The 13,014-nt window shown below is 44.5% G+C and overlaps 1 protein-coding gene and 1 long non-coding RNA gene across 2 annotated transcripts; both read right to left on the bottom strand.

Annotated features, from left to right (window-relative positions):
• On the bottom strand, nucleotides 1–3,504 carry LOC123730493 (uncharacterized). The gene is made up of 3 exons (XR_014381653.1): nucleotides 3,304–3,504; nucleotides 662–720; nucleotides 1–557 (listed from the first exon to the last, which is right to left on the bottom strand). It is a non-coding gene; the product is annotated as an uncharacterized LOC123730493 (long non-coding RNA).
• A 4,069-nt stretch (nucleotides 3,505–7,573) lies between these two features.
• On the bottom strand, nucleotides 7,574–12,011 carry LOC106588940 (uncharacterized). The gene is made up of 4 exons (XM_082969335.1): nucleotides 11,912–12,011; nucleotides 11,764–11,816; nucleotides 9,573–11,676; nucleotides 7,574–7,694 (listed from the first exon to the last, which is right to left on the bottom strand). Exons 1-4 carry the CDS (start codon nucleotides 11,932–11,934, stop codon nucleotides 7,574–7,576), a joined length of 2,301 nt encoding a protein of 766 aa, XP_082825461.1. The 5' UTR covers nucleotides 11,935–12,011.
• Between the last annotated feature and the right edge of the window lie 1,003 nt (nucleotides 12,012–13,014).

The following is a 13,014-nucleotide window of genomic DNA, read 5'->3' as shown; positions in this document are numbered from 1 at the left end:
ACTGTGGCCAGTAGCTTCCGCTGCCGAGGCACTGTGGCCAGTTGTTTCCGAGAAACCGTGGCCAGTTGCTTCACCTAAGGTATTTGGCCCAGCTGTGACGCTTGCTGAGGCATTTCGGGTTGCTGCTGCTGCTGAGGCACGGGAGTCAGATGCTTCACCCATGGTATTTGGGCACGCCGTGACACATGATGAAGCATTGTGGCCAGGTGATTCACCTAAGGTATTTGGGCCAGTTACCACACTTGCCGAGGCATTATGGGTGGCCGCTTCCGCTGCCGAGGCATTACGGGGGGCCGCTGCTGAGGCACTGTGGCCAGTTGCTTCACCTAAAGTATTTGGGCCAGTCGTGGCGCTTGCTGAGGCATTGTGGGTGGCTGCTTCTGCGGTACGGGATCCAGTTGCTTCACCTAAAGTATTTGGGCCAGTCGTGGCACTTGCTGAGGCATTGTGGGTGGCTGCTTCTGCTGCTGAGGTACGGGATCCAGTTGCTCCACCTAAAGTATTTGGGCCAGTCGTGGTTCCTTTTAATTTATTTGGGGGAATATATCTATAGTTACCTACGAAATAAAAGAAAGTTACAAATCGTAAAATGCCAGCATTTGAAGTTCTGGGATTTATACAGTGTATTTTTACTGAATTAAATGTGTAGAACAAAACACACCTTTAGGTGGAGGATAACAGGTTATCCCTCCAATTAACAGGCAACAAATCCAAGAAATTCTAAAGAAAAAGAAAAACATCCTAGTCAGTTAAATACAGCTACCTGTAAAACATTGAAGACAAGGGAAACAAACTAGAGCCATACAACTTACCTCAAAGACATTTCAAAACTCACAGCAATTTTTCTCATCAAAACCTCAGTATTCAGAACTAATGGTAGCCAGAAGCCTTACCAGGAGATCCCTGATATTGTATCTGATTGTCTTTCTTGCTGTGCCTTACAAAGGAATCCTAGACCCTTCTAATCTGGCTGGTTAATTAGGTACATCTGCAAGCCACTGAACATCATTTCCATTGGTCCAATTTCCCAATTGAGTTTTGGTGCGCTTGATTTCATTCAGCTGGTGTGCTGGAGGGTTTGCGCATCATGGACAAATCCAATGGTTTTAAAGAGTGAACTCTACCTACCCATTGCACTGGGTGAGCTTAATCAAGTGCACCTTTTATTTCATGCTAATTAATATCCTGCCAGGGGCTTTTGCATGTGCAACCTCAGTGGTCCGGTAGAAGTGTGATATGAAAAAATATATTTTAGATTTTTCAAAGTAGCCTCACTTTGCCTTGATGACAGCTTTGCACACTCTTGGCATTCTCTCAACCAGCTTCACCTGGAATGCTTTTCCAACAGTCTTGAAGGAGTTCCAACATTTGCTGAGCACTTGTTGGCTGCTTTTCCTTCACTCTATGGTCCAACTCATGCCAAACCATCTCAATTGGGTTGAGGTCGGGTGATTGTGGAGGCCAGGTCATCTGATGCAGCACTCCATCACTCTCCTTCTTGGTCAAATAGACCTTACACAGCCTGGAGGTGTGTTGGGTCATTGTCCTATTGAAAAACAAATGATTGTCCCACTAGGCGCAAACCAGATGCGATGGCGTATAGCTACAGAATGTTGTGGTAGCCAGCGTGCCTTGAATTCTAAATAAATCACAGACCGTGTCACCAGCAAAGCAGCCCCACACCATCACACCTCGTCCTCCATGCTTCATGGTGGTTACCAGACATGCGGAGATCATCCGTTCACCTACTCTGCGTCTCACAAAGACACGGCGGTTGGAACCACAAATCTCAAATTTTTACTCATCAGACCATAGGACAGATTTGCACCGGTCTAATGTCCATTGCTCGTGTTTCTTGGCCCAAGCAAGTCTCTTCTTATTGGTTTCTTTGGGTAGTGGTTTCTTTGCAGCAATTCGACCATGAAGGCCTGATTCACGCAGTCTCCTCTGAACAGTTGATGTTGAGATCTGTCTGTTACTTGACCTCTGTGAAGCACTTATTTGGGCTGCAATTTTTGAGTCTGGTAACTCTCATGAACTTATCCTCTTCCGCAGAGGTAACTCTGGGTCTTCCTTTCCTGTGGTGGTCCTCATGAGAGCCAGTTTCATCATAGCTCTTGATGCACTTGAAGAAACTTTCAGTTCTTGAAATGTTCCTGACTGTCGTTTCCCTTTGCTTATTTGAATGGTTCTCACTATAATATGGACTTGGTCTTTTACCAAATAGGGCTATCTTCTATATACCACCCCTACCTTGTCACAACACAACTGACGCATTGAGAAGGAAAGAAATTCCACAAATAAACTTTTTACAAGGCACACCTGTTAATTGAAATGCATTCCAAGTGACTAAGTCATGAAGCTGGTTGAGAGAATGCCAAGAGTGTGCAAAGCTGTCATCAAGGAAAAGGGTGGCTACTTTGAAAAATCTAAAATATATTTTTGCATATCACACTTCTACCGGACCACTGAGGTTGCACCTGCAAAAGCCCATGGCAGGATATTAATTAGCGTGAAATAAAAGGTGCACTTGATTATTAAGCTCACCCAGTTTAAAGGGTGGCTACTTTGAAGAATTTCAAATATAAAATATATTTTGATTTTTTTAACACTTGTTTTGGTTACTACATGATTCCATATGTGACTCACCACCTGGATTCGATCTTATGTAGTAAAATGTGAAATTGTGTTATTTAAAAAAAAAAAATTTTTACATCTGCTAAAAGTAGAGACTCAGAGCTTCAAAATTGTGTATATCATGACAGTTGATGAACTTTTAATCTCACTTTTGAGAAAATCACTTTTGAATGTTTTGGTATGTAGTTTAGAGCTCTTCTTTGTCTACACCCATTCAGCATCGTTCACGATGATTTGTTTACCTCTGGATAACATGAAAACAGCCTAACCAATTCTGCTGGAAACAATTTCATGATGCTTTCTTGCAGACGTTTACTGACATCGGCCATATTCAACGGGTGTTGTACACACGTCACGTAACGTTAGCTAACGAGCTAGCCAGCTAACGTTAGCTAGATAAACAGCAATGAACAAAGTGGTAACAATGCCACAGTGCTGGGAGCTAACCAACCAGGTCCAATGTTAGCTAGCTAACATTAGGCTCTAACTAGAAAAGCAAATGGCTCTGGGAAACAAATAATAACGTCAGCTAGGGAACCAGCCAGCTAACTGTACACTTTAGCTTGAAATGAAACCACTTTGTCAAAATTAGAAATGTGTCATATCTGAAAATGTAGCTAGCTAATGCTAGACTATAAACATGCATCATGGACAGGAATGCCATACCACGGTTGCACGGTTTGAAGATGTTATCCAGAGTCAGGTGTTTTCTCCATCTCTTTAGCTATCATACTCTAATTACACTGATTTCAAATCTTGATCCTCCAGAAAACGGAGAGAAACACTTATGCAGCTCCACAATACAAAACATTTTTTAAAAAGCAGTGTTCGACAGGATTACCAACACAGACTGACGAACTCAAATAGACAGACGACTTCAATATGATAGACCAATCCGAACTCCTCTCTCGGCATGTCCAGCCCACTCATTATCTCAAACAATCATGGCTAGTGAGAAGTTTGCTTACTTTTACTGTGGCTTAACCAACAAGGCTCGTAATTTAACAATTGTATTGGTATTTACAGATGGCATACATGTTTGTTATTAAGGCACATGAAAGTTCACGTTCGAGAAGGAATTTCTGCCAAAAAACGCATTTAGATTTTTACGTTCAAACGGCTCTCCTGTGAAGTCGTGACTTGCGACATATGCCTAGTTCCCTGAATCGGGTCACATATGTGTTATTTCATAGTTCTGATGTCTTCACCATTATTCTACAATGTAGAAAATAGTAAAAATAAAGAAAACTCTTGAATGAGTAGGGGTGTCCAAATTTGAGTGCTACTGCATGGTAGACAAGAGATTGTCCGACAACACAGAATTACATTTTTTTACATAAAAGCAGAGCATTGAATGCGTATACAATTTCATCCCGTGTCATGAGTCTTTGGCCAAACAGGCAGTCGACTACAGCAGGCACATGTGTTCATTTGTGTCAATGTTTGTGAATGAGTTCCATGTATCCTAGCTAAGCTTCCCTCCTAGTGCCTTGCCGGCTTCATCATTGGAACTTAAATGGATCCATTTAAGGTCTGAGTTCTCATACTATGTAGTTAGATGATTTCACCAACAATACTTGGTTTAGAAAAATGTACTTGTTCTTATTTTTTTAATTTCACCTTTATTTAACCAGTTAGGCCAGTTGAGAACAAGTTCTCATTTACAACTGCGACCTGGCCAAGATAAAGCAAAGCAGTGCGACAAAAACAACCACACAGAGATACATATGGGATAAACAAACGTACAGTCAATAAAACAATAGAAAAATCTGTATACAGTGTATGCAAATGAAGTAAGGAGGTAAGGCAATAAATAGGCCAATAGTGGCAAAGTAATTACAATTTAGCAATTTACACTGGAGTGATATATGTGCAGTTGAGAATGTGCAAGTAGAAATACTTGTGTGCAAAAGAGCAGAAAAACAAAAACAAATATGGGGATGAGGTAGGTAGTTGGTTGGATGGGCTATTTACAGATGGGCTGTGTACAGCTGGAGCGATCGGTAAGCTGCTCTGACAGCTGACGCTTAAAGTTAGTGAGGGAGATATAAGTCTCCAACTTCAGTGATTTTTGCAATTCGTTCCAGTCATTGGCAGCAGAGAACTGGAAGGAAAGGTGGCCAAAGGAGGTGTTAGCTTTAGGGATGACCAGTGAAATATACCTGCTGGAGCGCGTGCTAAGGGTGGGTGTTGCTATGGTGACCAGTGAGTTGAGACAAGGCGGAGCTATACCTAGCAAAGACTTATAGATGACCTGGAGCCAGTGGGTTTGGCGACGAATATGTAGCGAGGACCAGCCAATGAGAGCACACAGGTCACAGTGGTGGGTAGTATATGGGGCTTTGGTGACAAAACGGATGGCACTGTGATAGACTGCATCCAATTTGCTGAGTAGAGTGTTGGAGGCTATTTTGTAAATGACATCACCGAAGTCAAGGATCGGTAGGATAGTCAGTTTTATGAGGGCATGTTTGGCAGCATGAGTGAAGGAGGCTTTGTTGACATTCTATAGTCTGTTCAAGAATATCTTTGTTAATTGATAGGTTAAACCGTTCCAGGCATTGTAAAGTTCAAGTACGCTGAATCCATTTTTTAAGACCCTGTGGTACGATATATGGACTTGCAGGAGGAATGAGCTATAGGTTAAAAATCTATTGACGCTCATGTGAATCAGTATAGGTAACAAAGAAATCGATAAATTTAAGCTAAACATATCAGGTTTTTGAATGGGCTGCATCTTAATCCACTTTATCCGCCTGCCCATGTCGCCCTTCCGCATCTGGTGCACCTGAGCTACAGCGGAGTTTGTCAGACCATGTGACATAACAGAAATCCATCTTCTCACGAAAGCATCTGTGGCATCTGAACGGTTTGGCCTACAAACTATTATGACCACTATGGAAAGGGGAGACTCACGAATATGGTTCCGTTTTGCTCTACGACCCCAACAAGTTTCACGGACTCATCTGAACGTAACCCATACAAACTAATGGAAGTATGGAGGTAGTTGTGTCAACACACATAAAGGGTTAAATATGTGCCATCACCTAGATATTGGACAGACTTCAAAACTTTGCCATTTATAGAAAGGTGTTATTCAATGTGTTTCTGTGGGCAGCAAAGGCTAAATTCTATATTTTATCAAAACATTGTGATAAAATATTGATACCTAAAGTGTCCCAAAAATGTATACAGCTAATTGATCATGGTATGAACGTTTAAAACAATTCCTTATGTTAGCTTAGTACTCTCCCTAAGGCTCAGACTGCGGTTGAAGAATACGTCTGGATTGTCAACACCGTGTACAATGCATGCCTACATAACTACATCTAAAGTGCACTACATGACCAACATTTTGTGGACAGCAGCTTGTTGAACATCTCATTTCAAAATCATGGGCATTAATATAGAGTTTGCTCCCCCCCAATTGCAGCTATAAAAGCCTCCACTCTTCTGGGAAGGCGTTCCACTAGATGTTTGAACATTGCTGCGGGAACTTCCTTCCATTTAGCCGCAACAGCATTAATGAGGTCAGAAACTGATGTTGATTGATTAGGCCTGGCTCGCAGTCGGCGTTCCAATTCATCCCAAAGGTGTTCGATAGGGTTGAGGTCAAGGCTATTTGCAGGCCCGTGAAATTCTTCCACACCAATCTCAAACCGTTTCTGTATGGACCTTGCGTTGTGCACAGGGGCATTGTCATGCTGAAACAGCAAAGGGCCTTCCCCCCAAACTGTTGCCACAGTTGGAACCACAGAATTGTCTAGAATGTTATTGAGACTGAGCTCTTCAGTAAGGCTGCATGCAAGGCTGTGTGCTCGATTTTATACGCTGATGAGGCCAAAATAGCCGAATCCAGTCATTTGAAGGGGTGTCAACATACACAAAATAGGACCATGAGGAAGGTCTGACATTTCGCCACTTGACAACACTAACGTAGAGCCAATATTTGAATTTGAACAACCAGTAGCAAATGTAAACACCAGATATTTGAAAACTGAGCCACATTCCCTTTTACTACAACCTGCACTGGCAACCCACATCATATGTTTGAAATCAGCAAGCACAGTGGGCACAGGAGAACCCTCAGTATGTATTTCAATGACACATTTTTATTTATTCAATCATGCAAGAGTACCGGCAACTTCCTGGTCAAAACAAAAGCATGACTAAAACCTGAAAGAAATTAAAACAGTGTCAGCAACAGAATCTTATTTAATCAATTTGACATTAAAAGTCTTACCATCAGCTTCTAAAGGATGACTCCACCATTAGATTTTCCTGTTGGCCCATACATGGTTAGTAAAAAGGACTTCAAATACAGAAAGCAAAGTTAAGATAAGATCAGATTAAAGTTGTACGTTACATTGTAGGATCCTTTACTAGTGGAGGGTATGTGCTTGGTTCAAATATGCCAACATCACTGTCATTGGGAGCATTTCAACTGTCAACAGGCATAATCAGTCAACAGGAACTGTAGGAACGGATTGGGACTGTTCAACGATGCTGGCCTGAGAGCTACCAGAACCACCATCTTTAGTACTTTCGTAGTGTTTCTGCTGAGACATGGGGCCAGTTGCTTCTGGGGCATTTGGGCTGGATGGCAGACTTGCTGAGGCATGGCAGTCAGTTGCTTCTGCTGCTGGGGCATTGGAGCTGGATACCACACTAGCGGAGGCTGCTTAGGATCAGCGTCCAGCTGCTTTGCATCGGAGCGGAATGCCGCACTTGCTGGGGCATAGGGGCCGGTTGATTCTGCTGCTTGGGAATTTGGGCTGGATGCCACACTTGCTTCTGCTGCTGAGGCATGGCAGTTGGTTGTTTCTGCTGCATTCAAGCTGGACGCCACACTTGCTAAGGCATGGCGGTCGGTTGCGTCTGCCGCCGAGGCTCAGTGGCCGGTTGCTTTTTTTTGCTGGGGCATTTAAACCAGATGTCACACTTGTTGGGGCACGGCAGTCGGTTGCTTCTGCTGCTGGAGCTGGATGCCACACTTGTTGGGGATTGGGGGCCGGTTGATTCTGCTGCTGCGGCATTTGAGCCAGATGCCACAGTTGCTGGGGAAATTGGAGCTTTATACCACACTTGCTGAGGTTGCTTAGGATGCCACACTTGCTAAGGATTCTGTGGCATGGCAGTCGGTTGCTTCTGCTGCTGAGGCACAGCAGCCGGTTGCTTCACCGAAGATATTTGCGCTAGCCGCCACACTTGCTGAGACATTGTCGCTGGTTGCTTCTGCCGAGGCGGCATGGGAGACGGTTCCTTTTGTTGCTGGGACACAAGACAGTTTATTTTGTTTAGCTAGGCAAGTCAGTTAAAAACAAATTCTTATTTACAGTGACCGCCTACTTGTGAAGTCCACCGGCCAAACCCTCCCCTAACCCAGACGACGCTGGGCGAATTGTGCGCTGCCCTATGGGACTCCCGATCACAGCCATTTGTGATACAGCACTGAACAAACCCGGGTCTGTAGCGACGCCTCTAGCGCTGCGATGCAGTTCCTGCACCACTCGGGAGGCCTTCTTGCTGGGGCATAGGAGCTGGTCCCTTTTGTTGCTTTAGAATAGGAGCTGGTGTCTTTATATCAATAATTACCTAGGAGCCAAGACATTTCTGCATAGTAAAATGCCATCATTTATTAAAGTTATTGGCACTATACAAAGTGTTATTTTAACTGAATTACTTTGTGTAGCACAAACACCTTTAGCTGGAGCATAGCAGGTTATCCCTCCAATTAACAGGCAACAAATCCAAGGAATAATAAAAATGTATCCTTGTCAGTTAACAGCTACCTGTAAAACCTGGAACAAAAAGGGAAACAAACTAGAGCTATACAACTCACCTCAAGTAGTTCAAAAGTCACAGCCCTTTTTCAAATCCACACCTCAATATGAAAAACTAATGGTAGCCAGAAGCATTAAGGAGATCTTCCTAATTGTAGCTGCTCATCTTTGTTGCTGCACCTTATAAAGGAATCCTAGACCCTGCCAGCCACTGAACTTCACTTCCATTGGCCCAATTGAGATTAGGTGCGCTATACTTCATTCAGCTGGTGTGCTGGAGGGTTTGCACATCATGGACCCATCCGATGGTTTTATAGAGGGAAATCTAACTATCCACTGCACTGGGTGAGCTTAAATCAAGTGCACCTTTTAATGCCAGGGGCTGTTGCAGGTGCAACCTCAGTGGTCCGGTAGAAATGTGTTGTGCATAAAGGCTGCAGACACATTGAGATTGTGTCAAATTAAATGAAGTAGTCTGGGGTTGAAGTGTCCAAAATAACATTTGAGCCATCACCTAGATATGGGACAGACACCTAAACTGATTTGACTTTGCCATATGGGCTATAGTATAAGGCCAAATGCAAGTTTAAAACTAAAAGGTCACTCAATTCTAATGCCAAATGAGCCATCTAAAAACAATTCCCTATACATTAGCTTACTCACCAATGCATGCCTACAGCTGAAGTATGAACATGAGGAATGTCTGACAAGTCACCCCTTGACAAATGTTCTTATGTAGACCCAAGCTATTATTTTGAACAACCAGTAGCAAAGGTGAAAAGATTAGAAAAGCAAAGAATTAACTTAACAGCAGTCATTTTTACTACAGACTGCACACCACCTGTTCTCAATTAGCAAGCAATGGACACAAGAATCATTATTTCAAAGAGACAAAACATTTTTGAAAATAAAATTGTTTATTGATACCATCACGCTAGAGCACCAGCAACTTCCTGGTCGAAACAAAAGCAGAAAGAAATGCAAACAGTGTCAGCAACACAGAATGTTAAGTAACCAATGTCAAAAACAATTCTCACCATTAGAGCTTCTAGAGGATGACTCCGTTACATTTCCCTGTTGATAAACACATGGTTAGTACACAGAACTTCAAAGTCAGAGCAAAGTTAAGAGAAGGTTAAAGTTAACCATTACCTTGCAGAATCCTTCACTAGTGGTGGATGTATGCTTGGTGCACCAATGCCAACATAACTATCCTTGGGAGCATTTCCACTGTCAACAGGCATAGCCTCCCTAGGAGTGTAGCGGGTTTGGGAGAAGACAGTTCTGCCCTTCTCGTAGTGTGATTTGGAACTGTAGGAATAGATTGGGATGACACCCAACTGTTCAACAATGCTGGCCTGAGAGCTACCAGAGACACCATCTTCAGTGCTTTCGTAGTGCTTCTGCTGAGACATTGGGGCAAGTTGCTTCTGGGGCATTTGAGCTACATGCCATAATTGCTGAGGCACGGGGGTCAGTTGCTTCTGCGGTAGAGGCATGGAGGCCAGATGATTCTGGGGCATTTGAGCTGGATACCCAACTTGCTGGGGTATGGTGGCCAGTTCCTGTTGCTGCTGGGGCATGTGCACTGGATGCAACACTTGCGGCGTTATGGTGGCCGGATGCTTCTGCTGCTGAGGCTCAGCAGTCGGTTGCTGCTGAGGCTCAGCAGTCGGTTGCTGCTGAGGCATTTGAGCTGGATACCACACGTCGTGAGGCTGCTGGGGCATAAGGGCCGGTTGCTTCTGCGCCAGATGCCACACTTGCTGAGGTATGGCGGTCAGTTCCTTCTGCGGTAAAGGCATTGGGGCTGGTTGCTTCTGGGGAAATTTAGCTGGAGTCCACACTTCCTGGGCCAAGGTGGTCGATTGCTTCTGCTGCCGAGGTTCAGTGGGTGATTGCTTCTGGGGCATTTGAGCTGGATGCCACTCTTGCTGAGGCATGGCGGTCATTTCCTTCTGCCGCCGAGTTGCATAGGCTTGTTGCTTCTGGACCATTTTAGCTGGATACCACACATCATGAGGCTGCTGGGGCATGGGGGCCGCTTGCCACACTTGCTGAAGCGTGGCAGCCGGTTGCTTATGCTGCTGGGGCATTTGAGCCGATTGCCACAGTTGTGGTGGAATGGCGGTCAGTTCCTTCTGCGGTTGACGCATAGGGACTGGTTGATTCTGGGGCTTTTGAGCTGGATACCACACTTGCTGGGGCATGGCAGTCAGTTGCTTCAGCAGCATTTGAGCTGGATGCAACACTTGCTGAGTTACGGCGGCCGGTTCCTTCTGCTGCTGAAGTTCAGTAGCTGGTTGCTTTTGCTGCTGGGGAAATTGAGCTGGATGCCACACTTGCTGATGTGCCTGCGGCATGGCGGTCAGTGCAGCGACTTGTTGCTTCTGGACCATTTTAGCTGGATACCACACGTCGTGAGGCTGCTGGGGCATAGGGGCCGGTTGCTTCTGCGCCAGATGCCACACTTGCTGAGGTTGCTGGGGTATGGCGGTCAGTTCCTTCTGCGGTAAAGGCATTGGGGCTGGTTGCTTCTGCTCCTGGGGAAATTTAGCTGGATGCATCACTTGCTGAGGTGGCTGGGGCATGGCAGTCGGTTCAATTTTCTGCCGAGTTTCAGCAGCCGGTTGCTTCTGCTGCTGGGTACATTGAGCTGGAGTCCACACTTCCTGGGCCAAGGCGGTCGATTGCTTCTGGGGCATTTGAGCTGGATACCACACTTGCTGGGGCATGGCAGTCAGTTGCTTCAGCAGCATTTGAGCTGGATGCCACACTTGCTGGGGCATGGCGGCCGGTTGCTTCTGCGGCATTGGGGCTGGATACCATGCTTGCTGTGGCATAGCTGTTGGTTGTTTCTGCGGTATAGGCATTGGAGCCAGTTGCTTCTGGGGCATGGTGGTCAGTTCCTTCTGCTGCTGAGGACCAGTAGCTGGTTGCTTTTGCTGCTGGGGAATTTGAACTGGATACCACACTTGCTGAGGTAGCTGGGGTATGGAGGCCTGTTCCTTCTGATGCTGAAGTTCAGTAGCTGGTTGCTTCTGGGGCATTTGAGCTGGATACCACGTTTTCTGAGGTGCCTGGGGCATGGGGACCAGTTGTTTTTGCAGGATGGCAGCCGGATGTTTCTGTTGCCCTTCGGTCAGCTGCGCTTGCATTTGAGCTGTTGGAGAGCTGTAATTACCATATCCTTTAGACCCAAGTGAGCCTGCATAGAGCCATGCTGCATCAGACCCTAGTGCAGGATACCCATCACCTAGGTTAGAAAAAGTAAAGTATAATGCCAGCCTTTGAAGTTACTGGAACCGCAACTGTTATTTGAAATTAATGTGTAGAAACTCACTTGATGTAGAACAGGTTATCCCTCCAATTAGCAGGCAACAAAGCCAAGAAACTCTTTAAAAAAAAAAGAAAGTCTGTTATAAACATAGTTACCTGTAACACCTGAAGGACAAGGGAAACAAACTAGATCAATACTTTTAAAAACCTACCTGAAAGCGATTCCAATCATCATGTCCACTTTTGCACTTCAAAACCTCCCCAGTAATCAGAACTAATGGTCAGTATAAGCCCTAGCATAATAACCCTTTTGCTGTATCTGGCAGGCTTTTGGTTGCTCCTTTTAAACAAATCCCCAGACCCTTCTAATGTCATTGGCTAATTAAGGACAGCTGTAAACCCATGAACTACATTTGATTCCTAATTCCAAATTGACCCCTAAATCCTACACCCTGGCCTAAACACTCCTGTGAATCAGAAATGATTGAATAGGTATAAGCAATATGGCCACAATTGCATCCAGCCTATCAGAAGGCAAAGTGAAGCAATTACCATATTGCTATAACCTATCTGATCGTTTCAAATGCCCATAAGTGACTAAGTGGTAGGTGTAGGGGCTAGGGGTTGATTTGGAATTCAGAAATGTACTCAGGTGTGGTTGATTCTCTAATTGAGTTCCTGACAGGTGTGACAGCCCTTACTCTAAAGCACGCTTCAAACTCATTACACGGAGGGCCGAGTGTCTGTGGGTTTTCGCTCCTTCCTTGTACTTGATTGCTGAATTAGGGCCACTAATTACTCCCCTCACCTACAGTAGTTGTCTAGGTCTTAATTGAAAGGAAAAAACTAAAACCTACAGACACTAGGCCCTCCATGGAATGAGTTTGACAACCCTGCTCTCAAGTAGGAAACACATTTTGTCTTGGCACTTCATTGATCGGGTTTAAATTATTGCTTGTACAAAATTCACTTGATTCATTTGAAGTTTAGAGGCTAAATGAGCAGTTAGGCACCATTTTTTTTACACATGCCTTCTTTTAAACAGTGTGTTTCATTCAGCATAGGAAGAGTAGATGGTTAACAAGTTTCAGGTGTACATAGCGCATCATCTTGGACAAATTCTGAATTCAGACAGACGCCAATTAAACACTCACATTATGCAAACACACCACACACATATGCTTTTGATGATTTGAGTCTTTAATTTTTCAGACACAAACATATAGTAGGGCTCATTTGAATGGTAATGCTAAAGCAACTGACTGTAGACCAAAGTCAAGAAGTAAAGTCAGGAAAGGTGCATCTGCCACAACCC

This window comes from Salmo salar, chromosome 02, assembly GCF_965601325.2.
Source record: "Salmo salar chromosome 02, fSalSal1, whole genome shotgun sequence".
NCBI lineage: Eukaryota > Metazoa > Chordata > Actinopteri > Salmoniformes > Salmonidae > Salmo > Salmo salar.
This window is presented reverse-complemented; position numbering and strand designations above follow the sequence as displayed.

Coding starts and splice junctions, on each gene's coding strand:
- LOC106588940 (XM_082969335.1), bottom strand. CDS start 11,934: ATGATGATTGGAATCGCTTTCAG. Junction 11,817..11,911: donor ATGATTGGAATCGCTTTCAG/GTAGGTTTTTAA, acceptor TTTTTTTTAAAG/AGTTTCTTGGCTTTGTTGCC. Junction 7,695..9,572: donor CTAGTGAAGGATTCTGCAAG/GTAATGGTTAAC, acceptor CAATTTCCCCAG/CAACTGTGGCATCTGGCTCA.